General features: G+C 43.1%; 1 protein-coding gene across 1 annotated transcript in view; it reads right to left on the bottom strand.

Moving 5' to 3' along the window:
• The window catches only part of LOC103177884 (potassium/sodium hyperpolarization-activated cyclic nucleotide-gated channel 1), a 130,942-nt gene that overhangs the window by 20,548 nt on the left and 89,194 nt on the right, over positions 1 to 21,200 (bottom strand). The window contains exon 6 of the mRNA XM_042339965.1: positions 2,582 to 2,822. Coding sequence (XP_042195899.1) covers positions 2,582 to 2,822 — 241 coding nt within the window. The remainder of the gene's footprint in view (positions 1 to 2,581; positions 2,823 to 21,200) is intronic.

Here is a 21,200-nt window from a genome sequence, read left to right as displayed (position 1 = left end):
GGATTTCTCTTGACAATTTGCTAACCTTTCCTCCCACTCTCCTCTCCTGAATGTGCTGGAGTACAGCTCTGCGACCACTAGCAGTTCTCTGGCACCCAGTTTATGTGACCATTCTTCTATGTGATTGCCTTGACAGTGAGTGTTGGAAGGCTGGTCAAGCCTTAAACTGGAACCTCAATCCTGGTTTCCCTTATCATGCACAAAAAGGTTCCTTCAAGTACGGCTCACTAATTAATGAGTGGGAGAGGGATCTAACCAGTTTTCCAGTTGTCAATATAGGACCTGGCAAGGTTTCCAAAACATTTGCTGAAACCCAGAGCGTGGTTTGCTTTTCAATGGTATGTCTACCTTAAAATATCTAATGTTACTTAGATTGCAATCTACATTTTAGTTATTTTTACCAACAACCTCTCTACTGGAACTCTGAATAGTTTTCTACTTTAAACTACGGTGGTAAAATAGTAAGAACAAGATTTTTGCTTAGCACTTGAGATCTATTAAAGACCCACATTGTGACTATGAATTTATATAATCTCAGCTGACATTCCAATGCCATCCTGGGGGGTGCACTGCATTGCTGGACGGTGCTGTCCTGTGGGTAAGATATTAAACCGAGATCCTGACTGTAACAGAATGTTATTATTAGTAGTTATTACTCACATCATTGTATGTCATTGCTAGGTGCAAATTATCTGACACATTTGCCAATGAAACAACATTCGCTTAATTTCAAATTAATCTCATTCTGTAGAACTCTGTCAGACGGTTCTATACAAATGTAAATTGCTGCTGTTGTCTGACTTGTCTAGGTTGCCAGTCAAACCCGATGTTGGCTATTATGTGACTATAGTAAGTTGTAATTGTCTGTCAGGAGATCTACTTTGTCATGAACTTATTGGTTAGAGCAAGAATTAGGAGGTTAGTTATGAGGAAAGGCTCATTGATCTGCAATTTGGATTCACTGGAGATGAGAAGACTGAACAGGGAACAAATATTTGGGACTGAAATTCTACTGCTTGGTGAAATGTGCTTAGAATAGAAGAGCAAAATGAGCAAGGATAATCAATTCTATTTTGTGCACAGCAATGTCACACAAACGGTTATGAAGTGAATGGTCAATTTTTATTTGTGGAACGTTGGGAAGTACACTGAGAGACACTCCCTTCTCTTTTTCAAAAGTGCCATGGGTTCATTAACGTCCACTTGAACAGGCAAATGGAATCTTGATTTAATGTCTCATCCAAAGGTCTGCAAACTCGGACGATTCAGCACCCACATCATATTGCATATGCAACACTACATCATCAGCAATGCTGTGTGTTGAATTGCCAGTTTAAGGGCTCTGGGACGCTACCCCGCGTGAAGTGAGTTACATAAATGCAAGCTGTTGTTGTTTTTGATGAAGAGCTGCATGGAGTTACTCATGGGATTGCTGAGGAATGCTGACACCAACCTTGTGACAAAATCCCGAAATTCCAAAAGGGCACCGTTATTGCAACCACTGGTCATGACTGTGTTTTTGTGGGTGAAAGCAACAGCCAATTTTACACACAGTAATGCCCCACAAACAACCATGGTGACCAATTTTATTTGGGGATTGTTGGCTAGGAGACACACCCTTCTCTTTTCAAATAGTGCCATAACATTCACCTGAAAAACTGATGGGATCTGGGTTTAACGTCTCATCCAAAGCACAGCATCTCCAACAATGCAGTGCTAAGGGATTTGCTGAGGAATGCAGACATCAACAGAGACATCTTCTTGTTGTCGTCTCATTGGTGCTGATGCATTTTGATGTGCAATAAACATAAACAGCCTGCAGTCGCTCACTGAAGCTGACTTCCTGAGACTCCATGTGTCAGCCTGGTTCAGTTGGTAGTGCTCTCGTCTCTGAGTTTGAATGTTATGGGTTCATGCCCCACATAGAGACTTGGAACTCATAAGTCCAGGCTGACACCCTAATGTAGTGTTAGGGGAGCACTGTAATGTTGGAGATGCTGTCTTTGGGCAACTTGTGGCCCGGGATTTGGGGATTGTATAAAAGCCGAGTCAGGGCAGAAGAGGAGGGCAGGTCTTTCCACCCCTCAATATTCTCTTCAATGAATCCCTGGATTTTGGGAGCACCCTTACCATACAGGATCCTGGTATCGGGTTTGAAACCCCTAGTCACTACACTTTACAGTTAAACCCTGTGAAGCGCTTGGAGGCATCCTCCTGAAGGCGCTGTATAAAACAGCTATCCAGTGGATAGACTATTCAGTGGATAGTCTGCAAAAGCCACAAGAACTCAAGCAAACTTTATTACATCCACTTCAAGGAGATGTGGGAACAAAGCATTGCCCTCAACCTCCCAGCTGGGGGAGGCGGCACAGTGAGAGAGAGAGGGAGAGAAACCCTTAATGTTAAAAACTAATGAATGTCTCATAAAAGATAGGAGAGCAGCTGTGACCAGCCTGAAGTTAATAATAACATACAAAGTTATAAAGATATAATTCATTGTGTATGACGGCCTTGTGTTGCAGTTTTCTTTAAGCTATCGCGTTTACCATTTTGGTTTTAATAAGAAAATGTTGACACTGACCTCCAAAGTATGAGCCATCCGATAGCTTCATTTCCTTGCTGGATTTAGTGATGACAGCAGCAACCCCATGCTGGATAAAATACATCTTCTTGCCTATCGTGCCCTCACGAACAATGTAGTCTCCAGGTTGGAATACCTCAAATCGTAGCATGCTCAGCATGCCAGTCACAAAATTTGGGTCAGCATTGGCGAAGAGGGGCATGGTGGCTACCAGCTTGCGGCAGTTGAAATTGACAATCTCCTGGGAAGAAAGGGGGTGAGAATTTTACTGAAGTGCAGCAAAGCAGAAGATTAATATGCACTGCATTGAATATTCCTTCACAATCCCCACATGTCTCAGCTCACCTCACATCTGTGTAAGAAAAAGGCGTCAATCGAGAGATACAAGAATGAACAAACAAATCAAATCCTTTCTCCTAAACAGCATTCTTTGAATGAACTTTGTAAGACATCTGGAATTTTGGATGTGTCACTAAATATCATGTCTGACTGATTAGATGGATATTAATGATCACATGGCACTATTCAAAAGGAAAAGGAAACTTCTTCCAGTGCCTGCCAAACAATCCTCCAGATAAAACTGGTCACTCACTTATTTTCTATTTGTGGGATATTGTTGTGGGCAAGTTAGGTCTGCAATTCACTTACAAATACCCATCTACTATACTTCACGCCAATTCCCTATAAAATGCTTTGAGATGTTTTAAAGTTATAAGGTACAATGTCAAATGCAATTATTACTATTGGAAATGGTACAACATTGAGAAAAACAAAGAGGTAATTCCTTGTACAGCTTCCTCATCCTCACCTACAAGGCCATTCATGGCCTTGCTCCCTCCTACCTCTCCGACCTACTATCCCCCTACCTACCTGCCCGTACCCTCCGTTCCTCTGGCTCATCCCCCGCCCCAACCGCCCTACCATCGGTGGCCGGGCCTTCAGTCTCTCAGCCCCTAGGCTCTGGAATTCCATCCCCAGTGCCTTCGCCTTGCTTCCTCCCTTTCCTCCTTCAAGGCCGGTCTCAAGACCTTTCTCTTTGACCGTGCTTTCAGCTCCGCTCTCGACTCTCTACCCCTCCTCGCTCCCTCCCTTCCCTCCTCTCACCCTGACCATTTCCCCCCTGCTCGGGTCCTGACCCAACTGTCCAGAGCCTTGGGACGTTCTCCCGATGTGAAAGGCGCTCTATAAATGGAATCTTGTGGTTGTTGTTGTTATTGTAATTACAGGTAATTACTTAGTCATGTAATTCACAGGAAAAGAAGTGGCCCATCCTGTTTTACTGTATTCCTAAAGATATCTCCCAGTTATCATGGCGATATCCCTGTCTCATCCAAATTCACTCCAAAAATGTCTAACTTATTGGCTATCCATCTCATTGCTGTTTGTGGGACATGGCTGGAGCATAATATTCACTCATTTCTAATTATTTTCATTTTAAGAAGCGCTTTGAGTTGATTCTCTTATGTGAAAGCTATATAATAATCCATATATTTGAAGTAGTGCCTTTTACATCGGAGAACATCTCAAAGTGCTTAGGTGCTATACTGTAAAGTATATATTTTGTAGCGAATGCAGCAGCCAACTTACACACAGCAATGTTCCACAAATAGCCGTAATGCGGGATAACAAATTTAATCTGGGGGATAGTTGGCCAGGACACAGGTAGAAACTCCTTTCTCTTTTTTAATAGTGCCAATGGATCGTTAAATCCACCTGAACAGGCAGACAGGCCTCAGTTTAACATCTCATCGAAAGGATGGCAACTCCAACAATGATACACAGCCCCAGCACAGTATTGGAATGTCATCTTAAGACTCTGAGTTCAAAGTCCTTAGGTGGGGCTAGAACCCACAACCTCAGAGGCAAGAGTACTACCAACCGAGCCAGGCTAATATAAATTTAAGTGTTGTTCTACAGATTCTAGAATGGATCTGCCTGTGGGATTCAATTTATGCAAAAATGTAGTGAAAGCAGCCATTGGATCCTGTACATCACATTGTCACAGCTGCTGTGAAAAGCTTTGACAACCAAAGGCTGTGCATCAAGCTTGGTGCTTGGCTGTGTTAGTGCTTTCTGCAACATCAAATTCGCAGCACGTGGAAACCAGTGAAAAACCAAAGTTTTTTTCTTTCAAACTAAACAAGAAAGAAAAGGGCACATGCTTGATGCCAAAGTTGTTTGAAGCTCTTTGAATTGTTTCAGCGCAGGGATGTTTCATTCCTTGTGAAAGTTGCTATATATGTTCGAGTTGTTGCTCTTTTAGAGCTTTGGAAGGTACCTTTCCTGACTAAGCGTTCAAATGCTCAGTACTCAGTTCCCATCGCTCTGCATTCGATTCCCATTGCTTTGTACATGGTTCCCATTGCTGATTTCATCCTGTGAATATCATGAACGGCAATTACTCCACTCAACTTGATTGAGATTAGCTGACTCAGCACAGACTGGGCATGAAATCTGGCATCTTCTTGGTCTGTATAGTTAAGCCACAACATGAGGAGCACTTATCGACTGAGCGAGAAGACATTGCAATCCCTTTTCAATTTGTAAATCTTCTTTTGACAAGATTTCCAAATGGTCCGAAAACCAGCACTCATATTTTTGTGCCATACATAAATGGAATGAGTCAACTCCAAAAATTAGGTCTCCCTGGACAATGGGTTAGTTAATTGACCCTTCATCTCTGTGACCACTAATGTGATTACAATGTGTTCTGGTTTGTAAAAATTCTATTTAAAGTGAACTTCTGCAGTCTCAATGCAATTCCTAGTAGATTCGAGGTGGGGAAAAAAAGCTTTCCCTTAATTCAGCACTAAAGTGGCAAAATCCTTGAGGGAGGCCACAGGTTGGTTTGACTGGAAAATATAATTGTTGATGAGGTATGAGAATGCTGTTAGACTGGAGTAAAAGGATCCTTACACTGTACACAACTATACTGTACCAACCCTGGAGTGCTTGATGCTGATACCAGCTTCCTGATATAGGAATGTGTTCCATCTGCTACCACCAAGCCCCTCCTTCACCTTGACAAAGACGAAAGTTTTTCTTTTACATAAAAAAAGCAACTTTAAAGTTTAACGTGAATCAGTACTTTGATTCACATTGTCTATGTTGACACTCCAGTATAGTGCTGGAGGAACACTACATTGTCGGAGGTGCTATCCTTCAGTTGAGATGTTAAAATGACCTGTTACCTCTATTTAAAGGTAAGACTGCTACCAACTGACTAAGGCTGGCACTTAGTTACATATAAACAGAATTTTGAGAGCCATATTATACAGAGAACATCATAGGCAAAAGCCCCTGAAGTCACTGTTTTTTAAAATGTTACTTTGTTAAAAAAAACAGTTGAGGAACATCATAAAGCAAGGAATAAGGAAGAGGTCATTTAACATTTGCTTCCTCCAAGGTCCATTTAAACCTTAAGTTATCATAAACTTCACGAACCATTCGACCTCCTGGGGGTAAACTCCATATTCAATACAAAATTACATTTGTATAGCGCCTTTCACGTCGGGAGGATGTGAAATGCTGTATTATGACATCTATTGGACCCTAAGTCAATGAAACAAAATATCTCCATTCCATATCTCCATATCTCTCCTCCTTCAATTCACAGTCAACCTTTCCGCCAGCTTTAACTGCAAACAAATCATTGTGACCAGGGAGTATTTGTTCATCTCAGTCCCCTGCTCTCTGTAACTCTACCCCACCCATCTCAAATCCATCTTTCCTGTCTTGAAAATCTTACCTCTTCAACTATGCCTTCCCTTCAACCTCCTATTCCCACCTTGTTTGGGGTTTCACTTTGTTCCTGTGATTATTTTGAGAATTATCCTATGTGAGAGGTGCTATGTAAGTGCAGTTTATTACACTTACAGAATGTCTTTCACGTAGGATAAAATCTGCCCCCAGTTTCTGAAACTCCATACTTAAGTCCCTCCTTCCCTCCACTTGTTCAAGGACCATTTGAAGACTTCACCAAGCTTTTGGTCATCTTTCCCCTTCCCATCCTATTCAGCTCCCATACCAAGCTTGGATGCCCAGCCAACAGGTATTTTGAAATGTCCTCCTGTCATGAAAGGCGCTAGATAAATGTAAATTGTATTGTATTGTTTTTATATACTTGTCTCAACATTATCCAGTCCAGTTCTCAAGCAGATTCCTATCCAGTTCTTTTGGAAGGAGTTAACCAATGCAGCATTGACCTAATAAACTTAGACACAATGTTCCACACACGTCAGAGCGAAACACCTTTTTATGGAGTTTTGTGAAAACTAATGTAGGAGTGAGGCAGAAATTAGCAAAAAGTAAAGCCACATAAACCCTGGAGCAAAGTAATTAGAGGAAGGATCTGTGAATGTTCCCAAGCACTTGAGAAGCTTTTGTGATTATTCAAACTTAGTAATGCTTCAAATTCAGTTTTTACACAGCTACGTGTATCGCATAAAAAAATTATGTTCTTTAAGTAAAACTGAGTAGTTAGCAGGATTGTCACAATTACATCATGAAGCAATTAACCAAGAAAATACGTCTTAAATTAATTCAGTGGCCCAAGATCTAAAAGGCAAAACAGAAATACCTTGTGTGAACTGGCATTAAAACTTTCACCTCAAAAAGCAATGCTGTTACTTTCCCTTAGGTTTGTGTGCATGCATGTTTATCAAGGTCAAAACAGTAATTTTGCTGCATTTTCAGGATCAAGCAACTCCAGTTCTGTTGGGCAAAGATCTATCAACACTATGTCATCAATGCATCTTGACATCGGTTCATAACTAGTTACCCTTCATAGACTAGTCTAGTTTTCAAAGGGTTAATATGTTTATTTTAATCTCTAATATTACCAGGTTACCAGATTCTTGCGTCTTAAGGGAACCAACTACTGGATCTGTATAATACTTCCATTTGCCTTAACATGTTTGGTGGTATGAGCAATCAATGGAGAAGCTTGCCAGTGAACTGCAATGGTAGATTATGTAATTTTACTTGGTTCAACTCTGGCATTACCCCACTGCACCAGCCTTAGTTCTTGTTAACCTGCACCTAAATTCTATGGAATTAAGTAATCAGCGTGCGTTCCTCCAGTAAGAGAGTTCACACACACAAAAAAACATACATGTTACGACACACACACAAAAAAACTATCCTTCTCCAGGCCTACTTGATGCACTCTGAATGAAAGTTATTACAATGCAATTTATATTTATATAGCGCCTTTCGTGTCGGGACGACGTCTCAAAGTGATTCAGACTGAGGAGGGTGGATAGGCAAAGATGACGGAAAGATGATCAAAAGCATGGTCAAAGTGTTAAGCCTTGAGATAGGTCTTGATCAAGGGGAAAGTGGGGATGCCTTATTGGCATGCTATGGGAAATTTTGTAAAACTGATTTCACATAGAACCTTTTATAAAATAGCACAGATTAATCCCTCATCACTTTGTTTCTGTGTTGATTGAGTTGAAAGGGCAATGTGAGAACCCAATGTGTCACCCAGAACTTCTGAAAAGGCAATGCTGATCAACCAGATACTAGAACAGATGGAAAACTTCAAATTCCGTAATTACTGATGAACACTGCAAACACAAAGCAGAATTAACTGAGTCAGTGAAAACAAGAGTTCTGTCAAATTTTCCCAAAATCCAAACTTTCAAGGAGATGGTACCAAAAACTGAAAAGTCCTATCGACAGTTCATTCAAGAATTTTTATGGATGTTGAGCACCGGAGACTATTGGAACATATATGATAATAATAATCCTTGCATTTGATATAGCGCCCTATTCATATTGTTTAGACAAAATAGAGGCAAGGCGAAATAGAACATGCTTATGCTATGAATTCTGGTGCAACTCCACCATGGTGATTGCTAGGTGAATTGTACACTGCAGTTAATATTAACATTAAGCAACCATTTTTAAAAAAATGAATTTGTTCTTTCACCTTTTTCAGTAGGGGGGAAAATGCATTATGTGATCTGAGAATTATCAGCGCTGATAATTATCATACCCCAATGTAGAATCTTTCCTCCCTCACACAGTTTTATTATTTTCTCCAGCTCTGTGAGTCTCTTTCTGACTATGACAGCTTGATTCAGTCCTCTGCTACTTGGCCTCATTGCTCGGAGCTATGTGAAAGCAGCATGGGATGGCTCATTGAATGCTTTCCTTCCCTCGTCACAAGATAACAAGACTGGTTACAATGAAGGCCTTTCTGCCCATTTGATCTCGTAATTGCCTACCATCTAGCTATTACATTACCAAGCTGTTTTTGTGAATGAGTTCAGTGTCCTGGCCTCAATCATCTTTCCTGGAAACCTGTTCCAGTCATTAAATACTACGTGAGTAAAGAAATACTTCATGGTGCCTGTTGTGAAATTGCTCTTTGCAGCTCTAAACCCTATGTCCCCATATTCTATTGTCTTGGCCATTCTGAAAGTATTGATGTGGGTTTACTTTCTGAATCCGTTGTAAGATCAAATACACCTCTAAGAGGTTCCCTTTGAGTCATCACTTTCAAGACTGAAGAGCCCCAGCTTGTCTAACCATTGCTTATCTCACTCTTCTAATACAGGGGATCACCTGCCTGCGCTAAGCAGGATGCGTCTCTCAAGGAGGAGAGTGTGCGTTCCATTCCAATAAATGGGAATTTCCATGTGTAGGTTGGATACATGGAACTCTCAGTGTGGCTGAGATACTCTTAAGCATGGTGATGGGTTTCTACATTTGTCAGACACCTGACCAAAAATAAAACCACACTCATTGCTCTCCTGTGCACTGCCTATATAGTCTGGGCAACCCCCATTATGTCACTGTGACCAGAACTAGGTGCAGCATGACCAAAGCACTGGAAGGCCTGAGCATGACCTCTGTGGATCTGCACTCAACTGATTTAACAATACAGCCCAGCATCCTGTTTAGCTTATTGTCTCACATTGTTTTGACATTGCAAGTGATGAGCCAACCAACACGATTAGATCCCTTTCAGCTTCCCCTTTGGCAAGTTCTGTTCCTTCCATGGTGTACATGAGTTTCCTGTTCGAGTTTCTTATTCCTATCAATTGTGTGAAACCATCCACATACTCGAGAGATACGGGTGATTTTGAATCACAGTTGACCTTAAGGCTCTTCACCGGCGCCCTCTTATTTAAATCGTGGGAGATCAATTGCAAGGTTGATGATTACCAGCCACAACTGCGTGGGTTTCAAGAAGGAAGTAGCTAGGTAGTTGGAAGATAAATAATAATAATAATAATCCTTGCATTTGATATAGCGCTTTTCACGTTGGGAGGACGTCCCAAAGCGCTTCACAGAACACACTGTAAAGTGAATTGACTGTATATTTGTGGCCGAACGCGGCAGCCAATTGCGCACAGCAATGTCCCACAAACAGTCGTAGATTGAAAATGACCAATTTAATTTTTGTTTTTGGTGGGATTATTATTAGGTGTGTGGAGTAAGGAAACTTGCCCAAGGTTTCGCCCTGCCTGGAATTGAACTCAGGTCTCTCACTTGCAAAGCGAGTGCTCTAACCACAGGACTACACAAAAGGACTACACTACATAAAGACTTAAAGGTAGTTAAATTAAATCTAAGCACAGGATTTCCAACATGGGTAACGTTGAGGGTTCTGTGTGTTGCTCAAACTGAATCCCACAAGGCATTCTTGTGATGCTGGATCCCTCAAACCTTTATAAATGAGTGAGATATCACAAGTAGGATTCTCCAACTTCTGCTGTTCCCTGGGACTTGCTATATTTATACCGTGCGTTTGCCTAATGGGGAATTAATTTTCACTTGGTTCTGTTACTGACAGGTTCCCATTGACATCATCAGCAACACACTCCAGGTTTACAAATAACCCATTGACTTTTACATCACTGGGTTGGTGTTGAGTTAATGATTCAGCTCTGGGGAAACTATGTTCATCTCTGTTGCTCAGACAATAAGCTGGAGACAGCCTGTTTGTCGAATTGACTTAGTGTGCTTCAGCCAATAATTCTCAATAGCATCATTTGTTCCATTTGAAAAGACATTTTAAATCTGTGTGGGCATTGCACATTCTCATAAAACAACAAAGTAGTACCTATTCCAGCTGTAAAATTATTTTGCTCTCTAAGAACAGTACAGCCCCATTATAAGGCATTTCCTTATAACGTGTGGATCACATTCACTGCGTATGAGCGCAGCCTTCCTGCTCGCTTAATATTCTTTGACTGGCTCCTGTATTAAAATGGCCAGCTTCTGGGTCAGTAGGTCACCATCACCATCACTTCCTGTGCATTATGGGAAGAAGTGACATTGGGGAAGATCTGATGACCTGGAAGTCAGCCCTTTTAGCTTCCTACGCAATAACAATGGTCATTGGGTAGCTACTGACATCACTGCTTGCTCTGTGTGTGCAAAGCACACAGGAGGTGACATCAGCGGCAACCTGATGATCTGGAAGTCTACTATTTTTGCAAGCACGGGAACCAGCCATCTTGCAGGATCGAGCTGATCTGCTACTCGTCCTTGCTAATACCTGGGTTGGGATTTTAGTGGATCCTAACCACCTCATTATAATGGGGCTCCACTGAAATTCAGCAGAGGTGGTGTTCCTGAAGTGGAAATGTGTGTAATATCAGCTTGGGGTAAACAATTTTTGATCAATATGTACAGGAACACAGAACTCAAAGATCACACGGTTTGAAAGTCACCTTCCTGAACTTTATCACTCATGGAAATGTAGACATTTTCAGCAAAAGAGGAAGTCCTTTGGCACATTGTGTCCGTGCTACGACTAAATCACCTTTTGTTCTTTTTAATTAATTTCTCTCTCTCTCACTCTCTCTCTCCCCGCTTCCCTTAATGAATCTCCTCTGCTTATTTAATATCACTTCCACTGCGTAAGAAGGGAAAACAGTAATATTGGATTGTTTTGATGTTTCATAAGATGTGGAAGCTTTTCTAATTGTATTTTTCATTTCCTGCTTCAATGGACCTGAAAGGACCATTGACCCTGCTCAGTACATACAAGCGCAGTGAATGAGGTGGTGTCTCTGATCCTAATTAGTCAGGTGGAATGTGCTTTTTTGAGGTTGCCCTCAATTCTGCAGGGACCTGGTATCTCTGCTTGAGCTATATTGGAACTGTGCTGAGAGTGGTTTAAAATAGATCCCAGCAAAAACCGGTTTCATGTGGTTCACAGAAACTCTACAGGCAGGTTATAATACATAAAGCCGAATTCAGGGACACATTACTCTAAATGAAATGATAAAGCTTTCCTGTAAGTTTCATTTTATGATGTCATTATGCTTTCCCAGATGCTCCACATGTTCATATGCTCTTAAATATATTAAGAAACTTGGGAGAATCTTATAATCAGTCGCCCTTTTAACAAATAATTGCAACAAAACCTTTGGCATAGTCTTGCTTTTATTTCTTATTTCTTTATATAAAAATGCAGTTTTGTTTCTACGTTCAATGGTGGTAATAATCTAAACCAGGGTGCTGAGGGCCAGATGCCCTATTTGAGAAATGTCTGCGGGCCACATAAGTAATATTTTTGTGTTTTCCTTTCAGAAACATAACATAACATACGGATTATGGAGGGATTGGGTAGGCCCGGATGAATTCACCCCTCAGGCTGGATGTGGCCCTCGGGCCTATCATTGGATCACCCTGAATTTAACAGAAGAAATTAATTTGAGGTTTGAGAGACCTGATGAATGGACATATGGCTGAGCTGATCACCTATAGACCTGAGGTTAACGCCTTTTTTATAAATCAGCGTTATAATAATAATAATAATCCTTGCATTTGATATAGCGCTTTTCACGTCAGGAGGACGTCCCAAAGCGCTTCACAGAACACACTGTAAAGTGAATTGACTATATTTGTGGGCGAACGCGGCAGCCAATTGCGCACAGCAATGTCCCACAAACAGTCGTAGATTGAAAATGACCAATTGTATTATGTTTTGGGTTTTTGGAGGGATTATTATTAGGCGTATGGAGTAAGGAAACTTGCCCAAGGTTTCGCCCTGCCTGGAATTGAACTCAGGTCTCTCGCTTGCAAAGCGAGTGCTCTAACCACTGAGCTACAGTTACTCCAACTCCTTCCCCCTCTTAGTTTTAGTCACAAATCCAACCCAGAATCACAATCAATTACCCGAGGATTTGCTCAGCCTACAAAGGGGAAGCATCAAAAAAAAATCAGCAGAAATGATTTGGGACACGACATGTCAAGCGACCTTTCAGAATGGTGGAAGGCAAACTAGATGGACCTAGCAAATTCTTATGTTCTCAAATTGAACAGAATTAAAAGAGGACTAAAGTTAATCAGAATCTTCCGAAGCTTTGATACAATACAATTTGCATTAATACAGCATCGGAGGATGTCTCAAACTGCCTTGATATCTAAAAGGGCATCTGATGGCAAGACTGCTTCTTCAGGTCAAATTTGACATTGTACTGAACAGCTTGAGTTCATGTCCTGTAGAAACTACCTGTATATTTTCAGAACTGGAACTGTGCCAAAATGAAACCAAAAAGTGGGCTCAAAAATTCTTCTATTGATTAACACTAGGGGAAAATCAAAAGGTGTGTAACCACAGTTAGAATATCTGTGCTAACGGACAATTTGTCTGTGTTCAACTCAATCCCACAACCTGAAAGAACAATGTGTTTTTGTGTGCTGGTAACGTGGCCCTTATTTTCCCCTTGTTAGCTGTTAGCTCTATTTCCTCAATTTTTCATGAACACAGAATTTCGAGCCTGGGTTAAAAGCTTTGCTGCGCTACCAACCCTCTGTGCTTCAAACAAAAGAGGTCAGTGACTTCCAACTGCAGAACAACTCTCTAACCAGTTTACTTTCCAGAATTCACGTCACACTGTGCGATGATGCGAGTGATGTCCTTATGTTGCTATAGAAAGCATTGTATAGTGCTCCAGTTATAAATAATATCATAATAATCCTTGCATTTGATATACAACAATAACAACAAGATTCCATTTATAGAGCGCCTTTCACGTCGGGAGGACGTCCCAAGGCACTGGACAGTTGGGTCAGGACCCGGTAAGATATAGTGTCTTATCACGTCATTCGAGGTGTCTCAAAGCACTTCACAGGATATACTGTAAAGTGCAGCGACTGTATTTTGTGGGTGAAATAGACCTAATGTGCTACCTAATACTAAAGTAAGTTTTAGAAGCTACCTTTAAGTATGTACCTATTCCATTTACTTCGCATTTCCAAATGGTGAAGTCCCTGTTTGATGGGCTACAGAATGTGTCCTTAGCTGTGACCTCATGGATGGAGGCAAGGCGTGCAGCTGTGTTGCTCACCACACCAAAAGGAGTGCTGACTAGCCAATAGTCAACCCTGGGTCTCTCAGTTTTCTGGTGACCAACTGTTCTCTGGGAAGGAGATTGCGAATGTAAGCAGGGTCTGTTGGGCATGAGCTGGCTTCATGGTGACACACTTGGTAAAGCTGAGTTAAATTCCTATGTAGGCCTTGGACATCCAGGCCACTGCTGTGACTTGGAAACTTTTGAGATATCTCGGGTATGTGTTCGTTCTCACTCGGCTCTTGATAACCACGCAAAGCAATGTCCTAATAGATCAGGATTACGCATTCCAGAACTGCCAAACCCAAACTCTGCTTCTATGAGTTCTCAGCAGCTAAAACCCTAAAGCGTCTCAGATGTGTGTCAAGACTCCCGATTCACCAAAAGAAAGCCGCCAGCATTACAAACTGATCAAATTTTTGTTTAAAGATTTGAATCCTAATTCTCTGAAATTCCCACTCGCTCATCCCTAGAGTTTTCCTGATTCATCTTCTTGGCAGATATTACCCAGTACGCTGACAATATAGCTAAGTGTAACGGAAGAAAAGCTGACAAACACAACAGCCGCTCATAACGTCTGCATTGAGGTGAAGAACATATAATTCAGTTACCACCTAAAGATTCAGTGTGCCTCTATTCTCTTTCAGTTTGGTCTCAAGCAGCGATCAGACCTGAAACACTTTTTTTCTGCTGGGAATTGGTTGGATTTCACAAAACAATTTGACAAATCAGAAAATATGAATTTTCAGTTATTTTCATTCAGAAATGTCATTTGGTAACTTCCTAGATGAAAACAAAAGAATCCCCGACATATAGGGAAAACTCTCCTCACTTTGTATTTTTGTGGTGAATTTCAGGTGGTCCAAAAAAATAAATCAAATCCAATGTCTAACTCCTCATCTCAGTGTATCCCCTCCCCATCCATTGCTGTCTGTCTTCTCTTTCACAATTTTAATGATATTACTATACAATAGAAATTACAATACAAGCTTTGATTTATATAGCGCCATTCATGTCAGGAGGATGTCCCAAAGCACTTAACAATCCTGTCTTGGCACCCGAGCTGGGGTTGAGAGCCAAGAGGGGTGGAAATGGCCATTGATTTAAATTATTTTAAAAGAGGATTAGACAGTCTTGCAGAAGATGAATATAAAAATATGGGAAACAAACAAGAGCATGGAATTCCATTAGGTAACTTGTGGGAAAATGCACCAGCATAAATTTGATTGGCTGAATGGTGTGTTATTGTACTTTTTGACTCTAAAATCCTAAACCTTCCTCTCTTGTTCCTGTCAAGCTCCTGATTTAACTTAAACACTCTGTCACCTACATTCACAGTCTGCTGTACTCAAAACGAAACGGAATGCCTGCTTACTTAACTCATTCTTCGCCAAGATCTCAAAACTATGACATTCCTTATTTCCTTTAGTCTTCCATTAACATTCTGGAGACATTCTACAGGCTCCTAAACCTAAGATCATGTCACTCAAGCACATCACTATTAATCCAGTCAACTCTTTCCAACTTCTGTGGTATCCCAACCAACCGCCCACCCCACCTCCCACTCCCTCTAGGGTCATAATCCCTGACTGACTGTTCAGCACCTTGGGACGTCCTCCCAACATGAAAAGCGCTTTACAAATGTCATTTTGTATTGTATTTTATTCCCTGCTCTAGAACTTGGCAACCTCAGTAAAAGAAAGCTTGCCCTCAATAATGGATATCTTTTGAAAATGGCTTCAAAATGTTTCAATTGAAAATGACTGTCTCGAGCAAACATTTAATATCACTTCATCCCATCAAATTAATTGTTTACATGCTTCTGAGATAATATAATATTCAATTATATACTGTCAAATAAAGGGTACTGGCCATCTCATTGAAGACTAGTATATTGTATTGCGAATGCTGTTCATTAAACCATCTACCTTAACCATGTTCTTCGGGCTCACACAGTATTTCTTATGTCAACCCCCTATAGCAGTTGACTTCATCACAACACCCAGGACCACACTGCCACAAAACATTGGATGGGTACTTCATCAAATTTAGCAATGAAGACATCACAAATCATGGAAATGTACAACATTTTGCATCTCAGCAACATTTTACATCTTTGTGGGATAAATACATGGGTTCATTTGTCAGTACACCCCAATTTAGATATAAAAAAGGAACAGATTATTTATAATGTTGCAGTAAATACTTAAATCCTCTTTCCTGATCAAAATAGGTCTTCTTCCTCCCAAAGACATTGGGATAAAGGTATTCTAGTAATTACTGTAAGCTGCTGCTTAACTTATTTTCCTTTATTTATCTATTAGGTGGCATTTCTTTCACTGAATAAAATGTACTGCCAAACTAAACTCCATTCACATGAAGGTATTGGCAGCTTGCCAAAATAACCTGGAAACTGCAATAACATTTCTGAATTTCATTTCACAAGGAGCTTTTGATGAGTTTGAGTATGAGGTGAATTCACAGTGTTCCTACACATAATTCTGTATGAGTCATACGTCGAATGGATCTACTGTGTAACATGAGCGCTATCATTTTAGCATGGCAAAAGATACACAACAATAAATGCCACAATAATAAATATAAACCTAGAACATTATTAATGATTCAATAAACAAAACTTGAAACTCGGAATAAATGCTTTGGTTGATAAGTTTTAAATGCGCTTTGATCATGAACTGATACCTTCCACCTTCACATGAAACAAGATACACTTGACTTTCAACTTTTATTATAATTCCATGCACATGACATAGTGCCTTGTCAAGCTGAAACACCTTAAGAGAGTTTCACAAGTGAATCCTGTGTAGTGTAACTGAATCCTGTTTTGTAAGTAATTGTGACAGTCATTTGTGCAATCATAGTCCCACAGAAAGCCATGAAGTGAATGACAATTAATTTGGAGGTTTATTGGCCAGGACAGTGGGAGAAATTTCCTCACTTTACTAAAAGTGTCATGGGATCTTTAAAGTCCTGAGCAGGCAAATAGGAACTCGATTTACCATCCACAAAACAGAAGCCACAACAATGCAACGCTCCCCCCAGGACTAGACTGGGTTTTGTAGCTGTCTTGAGAAACAACAACAACAACAACAAGATTTCATTTATAGAGCGCCTTTCACGTCGGGAGGACGTCCCAAGGCGCTGGACAGCTGGGTCGGGACCCGAGCAGGGGGGAAATGGTCAGGGTGAGGGGAGGGAAGGGAGGGAGCGAGGAGGAGTTAGAGAGTCGAGAGGGGAGCTGAAGGCACGGTCGAAGAGAAAGGTCTTGAGAGCGGCCTTGAAGGAGGAAAGGGAGGAAGCAAAGTACTGGGGATGGAGTTCCAGAGCCTCGGGGCTGAGAGGCTGAAGGCCCGGCCACCGATGATAGGGTGGTTGGGGCGGGGGATGTGGAGCAGATCGGAGCCAGAGGAACGGAGGGTACGGGCAGGTAAGTAGAGGGATAGTAGGTCGGAGAGGTAGGAGGGAGCAAGGCCGTGAATGGCCTTGTAGGTGACGATGAGGATCTTGAATTCGATCCTCTGGAGGATGGGGAGCCAGTGGAGGTGAGCGAGGGTGGGAGTGATGTGGTCGCGAAGCCTGGTGCGGGACAGTACACGGGCTGCAGAGTTCTGAATGACCTGCAGCTTGTGGAGGGAGGTGCCGGGAAGGCCGGCGAGGAGAGAGTTCCCATAGTCCAGCCTTTAGGTGATAAAGGCGTGGACCAGAGTTTCAGCAGCGTGAGGGGTGAGGTAGTGCATTAATCTGGCGATATTCCGGAGGTGATGGAAGGCGGTGCCAGTTGTGGCGCGGATATGAGGAAGAAAGGACAGCTCAGGGTCGAACAGAACGCCGAGGTTCCTGACTGGCTTTGAGAGGTGGAGAGTGCAGCCTTGGATGCTGATGGTGTCAGCGCCTGAGGTGCGGAGGCGCTGACGTGAGCCAATCAGGAGGGCCTCAGTTTTGCGCACGTTGAGCTGAAGAAAGTTGTCTCTCGTCCAGGACTCGATGTCGGACAGGCAGGCTGTCAGGACATCGGTGGTCGTGGAGTTGAGGGTAGAGGAGGAAAGGTAGAGTTGGGTGTCATCCGCATACATGTGGAAGTTAACCCTATGTCTGCGGATGATGTCACCAAGAGGGTGAAGAGGAGGGGACCGAGGAGAGAGGCCTGAGGGACACTGCACGAGACAGTGAGGGGGCTGGAGGAAAAGCCGTTTGTGGAAACAAAATGAAGACGGTGGGAGAGGTACGACCTAAACCACTCAAGGACAGGGCCTTGAAGGTTGAGGTGGGAGGAGAAGTGGTGGAGGAGGATAGCGTGGTCGACCGTATCGAATGTGGCTGATAGGTCGAGGAGGCAGAGAGAGTCCTGGTCGCAGATGGTCAAGATGTCATTAGTGACCTTGACCAGGGCGGTTTGTGTGCTATGGGCAGCACAGAAACCCGAGTGAAGGGGTTTGAATAATGAATGGGTGGAGAGGAAAGAGCGCAGCTGTGAGGCGACGACTCTTTCAAGAACCTTGGACAGGAAGGGGAGGTTGGAGATGGGCCGGTAGCTTGATAGCTGCGACACATCAAGGGGGGGTTTTTCAAAGTGGGAGTGATGGTGGCAGTTTTTAGGGGAATGGGAACAGAGCCAGAGAGCTACAGGTTGATGATCTCTATGAGAAGTGGGGCAAGGAGGTGGAGCTGGGAGATAAGGAGTGGAGTGGGGATGAGGTCAAGGGAGCAGGTGGTGGGTTTTGGGACAGGATGAGGTTGGTGACAGAGGGTGGGGAAATGGGTTCGAAGGTGTGTAGGGGAGGATGGGTAGGAGTCGGAGTGTGGGAGGGACGGGGTGGGGGGTGGGTGGAAGTTGGAGGGGCAGTAACCGCGGAGCGGATTCCCTTGATTTTGAATTCAAGGAAATCCAGCATCTCCTCGCAGTGAAGGTTGGAGGAGATGACCTGCGCGGGGTAGCGGGGGGGATGGAGGAGTCGGGATGCAATAATAATAATAATCCTTGCATTTGATATAGCGCTTTTCACGTCTTCTAGATGTCCCAAAGCGCTTCACAGAATATGCTGTAAAGTGAATTGACTGTATATTTGTGGACGAACGCGGCAGCCAATTGTGCACAGCAATGTCCCACAAACAATCATAGATTGAAAATGACCAATTTTATTGTTTTTGTTTTGGAGGGATTATTATTAGGCGTGTGGAGTAAGCAAACTTGCCCAAGGTTTCGCTCTGCCTAGAATTGAACTCAGGTCTCTCGCTTGCAAAGCGAGTGCTCTAATCACTGAGCTACAGGACTCCACATGGTAGATGTGGTAGAGAACAGAAGCCTGAGGTTGTTCTTCGCCTCCAGGATTATCCTGGAGTAGAAGGATGACTTGGCCGAGGCTAGAGTGGAGCGGTAGATTTTGAGGAGGTCCAGTCAGCTTTGTCGGTGGACTGTTAGGCCAGATTTGAGGCAGGTGTGTTCAGCAGCCTGCACCTGGCTCTTCAGTGAGCGGAGGTGGGTGGTGAACCATGAGCAGGAGCGAGAGTAAGAGACAGTACAGGAGGTGATGGGGGCAAGATTGTCGAGTATGTAGGAGAGGGTGTTGTGGAGGAGGGTGAGAGAAGAAGAGGGGTCAGTGAGAGTTGAAGGCCAGAGGGAGAGGAGTTCAGAGGATTCCAAGGCAGCGGTAGGGATTGTGGGGGTAACTTCTTCTAGGGGCGGTAGAAGATGGTGGTGGGTCTGGTGGAGGTGGTGAAGGGGGTGGAGGTGGTGAAGGAGATGAAGTGGTGATCGGAGGCGGCCTTGTCGGTAATGGTGACATCCGAGACACTGAGGCCCGGGTGATCACCAAATTGAGTGGGTGGCATTGACTGTGAGTGGAGGAGTTGATGTGGAGGGAGAGGTTGCGCGAGGAGAGCAGGGAGGAGAAGTCCGAGGAGATGGAGCAGGAGGGGGTGAAGTGCAGGTTGAAGTCGTCACCCAGGATGATGAGGCGATCAGAGCAGAGGCAGAGAGATGTTAGTAGGGTAGAAGTATCGGAGATGAAGGTGGGAGAGGTTTTAGGGGGCCGGTAGAGGAGGAGGATTTTGAGTGAGAGATAGGAGGGTGAGGTGCTCAAAAGAGGGGAAAGAGCCAGAGGAGTAGGGGGATAGGGCAAGTGGTGTCCTTGAGGTAAGGGCTACACTACCACCATGGCGGTTGGGGCAACTCATTGAAATAAAGGCAAGGCAACTCATTGAAATAAAGGAATATTAGCCACAAACCTTTCCAAAACAGCTGGGTTGACAAAGCCTCATCATCACCTCCTTAAGCCTTAGTACTCATAAACATGTCACCTACGTAGCGCTCTCAGAAGTTGGCTTGTTGTGTCATTCCTTTCAACACACCCACCAGGACATGTTGATAGTCCACAAGAGAGCATTGTGGACATGCTCTGTGTGTCTCAGGGTTGAGGGTTAATTGAGATTCAGTGAGGTCTACCCAGCTATTGGACATACTTGGTACATAATGCATCGCAATTTGTAAACAAACATATCTCAAATTCACAAAAAAGCTTTTCCTCTCTACACCTAAAGTCAAGTTACCATTCTCACCTCCGAGGCAAAATGATGGTGGTTCAAGCCCCAAATTGGGACCCTGAACTTATCTAGTCTAAGGCTGGGGAGCGTTGTGTTTTTCGTGGTTCCTTTCTTTAGATGAGAAGTTAAATCCTTTGTCTGTTCAGGCAGACATTAAAGATCCCATGACACTATTTGAAAAGAACAGGGAATTTCTCTTGCTGTCCTAGCCAACAACCCCCCAAATAAAATTGGTCATTCACTTCACAGCTTTTTTGTGGGACATTGCTATGTGCAAATTGGCTATATTAACATGAAGGCACTGGCAGCTTGTCAGAATAGCCTGAAACATGATAAATTAAATGGAAGAGTCCAGGAATGTGAGAGACTGGGAGAAATCAACAATAACAACAAGATTTCATTTATAGAGCGCCTTTCACGTCGGGAGGACGTCCCAAGGCATTGGACAGTTGGGTCAGGACCCGAGCAGGGGGGAAATGGTCAGGGTGAGGGGAGGGAAGGGAGGGAGCGAGGAGGGGGTAGAGAGTTGAGAGGGGAGCTGAAGGCATGGTTAAACAGCAACAACAAGATTCCATTTATAAAGCGCCTTTCACGTCAGGAGGACGTCCCAAGGCGCTGCACAGTTGGGTCATGACCCGAGCAGGGGGGAAATGGTCAGGGTGAGGGGAGGGGAGGGAGCGAGGAGGGGGGAAATGGTCAGGGTGAGGGGAGGGATGGGAGGGAGCGAGAAGGGGGAA

The sequence above is a fragment of the Callorhinchus milii genome, unplaced genomic scaffold (assembly GCF_018977255.1).
Source record: "Callorhinchus milii isolate IMCB2004 unplaced genomic scaffold, IMCB_Cmil_1.0 Scaffold1, whole genome shotgun sequence".
In the NCBI taxonomy this organism is placed as follows: Eukaryota; Metazoa; Chordata; class Chondrichthyes; order Chimaeriformes; family Callorhinchidae; genus Callorhinchus; species Callorhinchus milii.
Note: the sequence above shows the minus strand (reverse complement) of the source record. Positions and strands in the feature narration are given on the sequence as shown.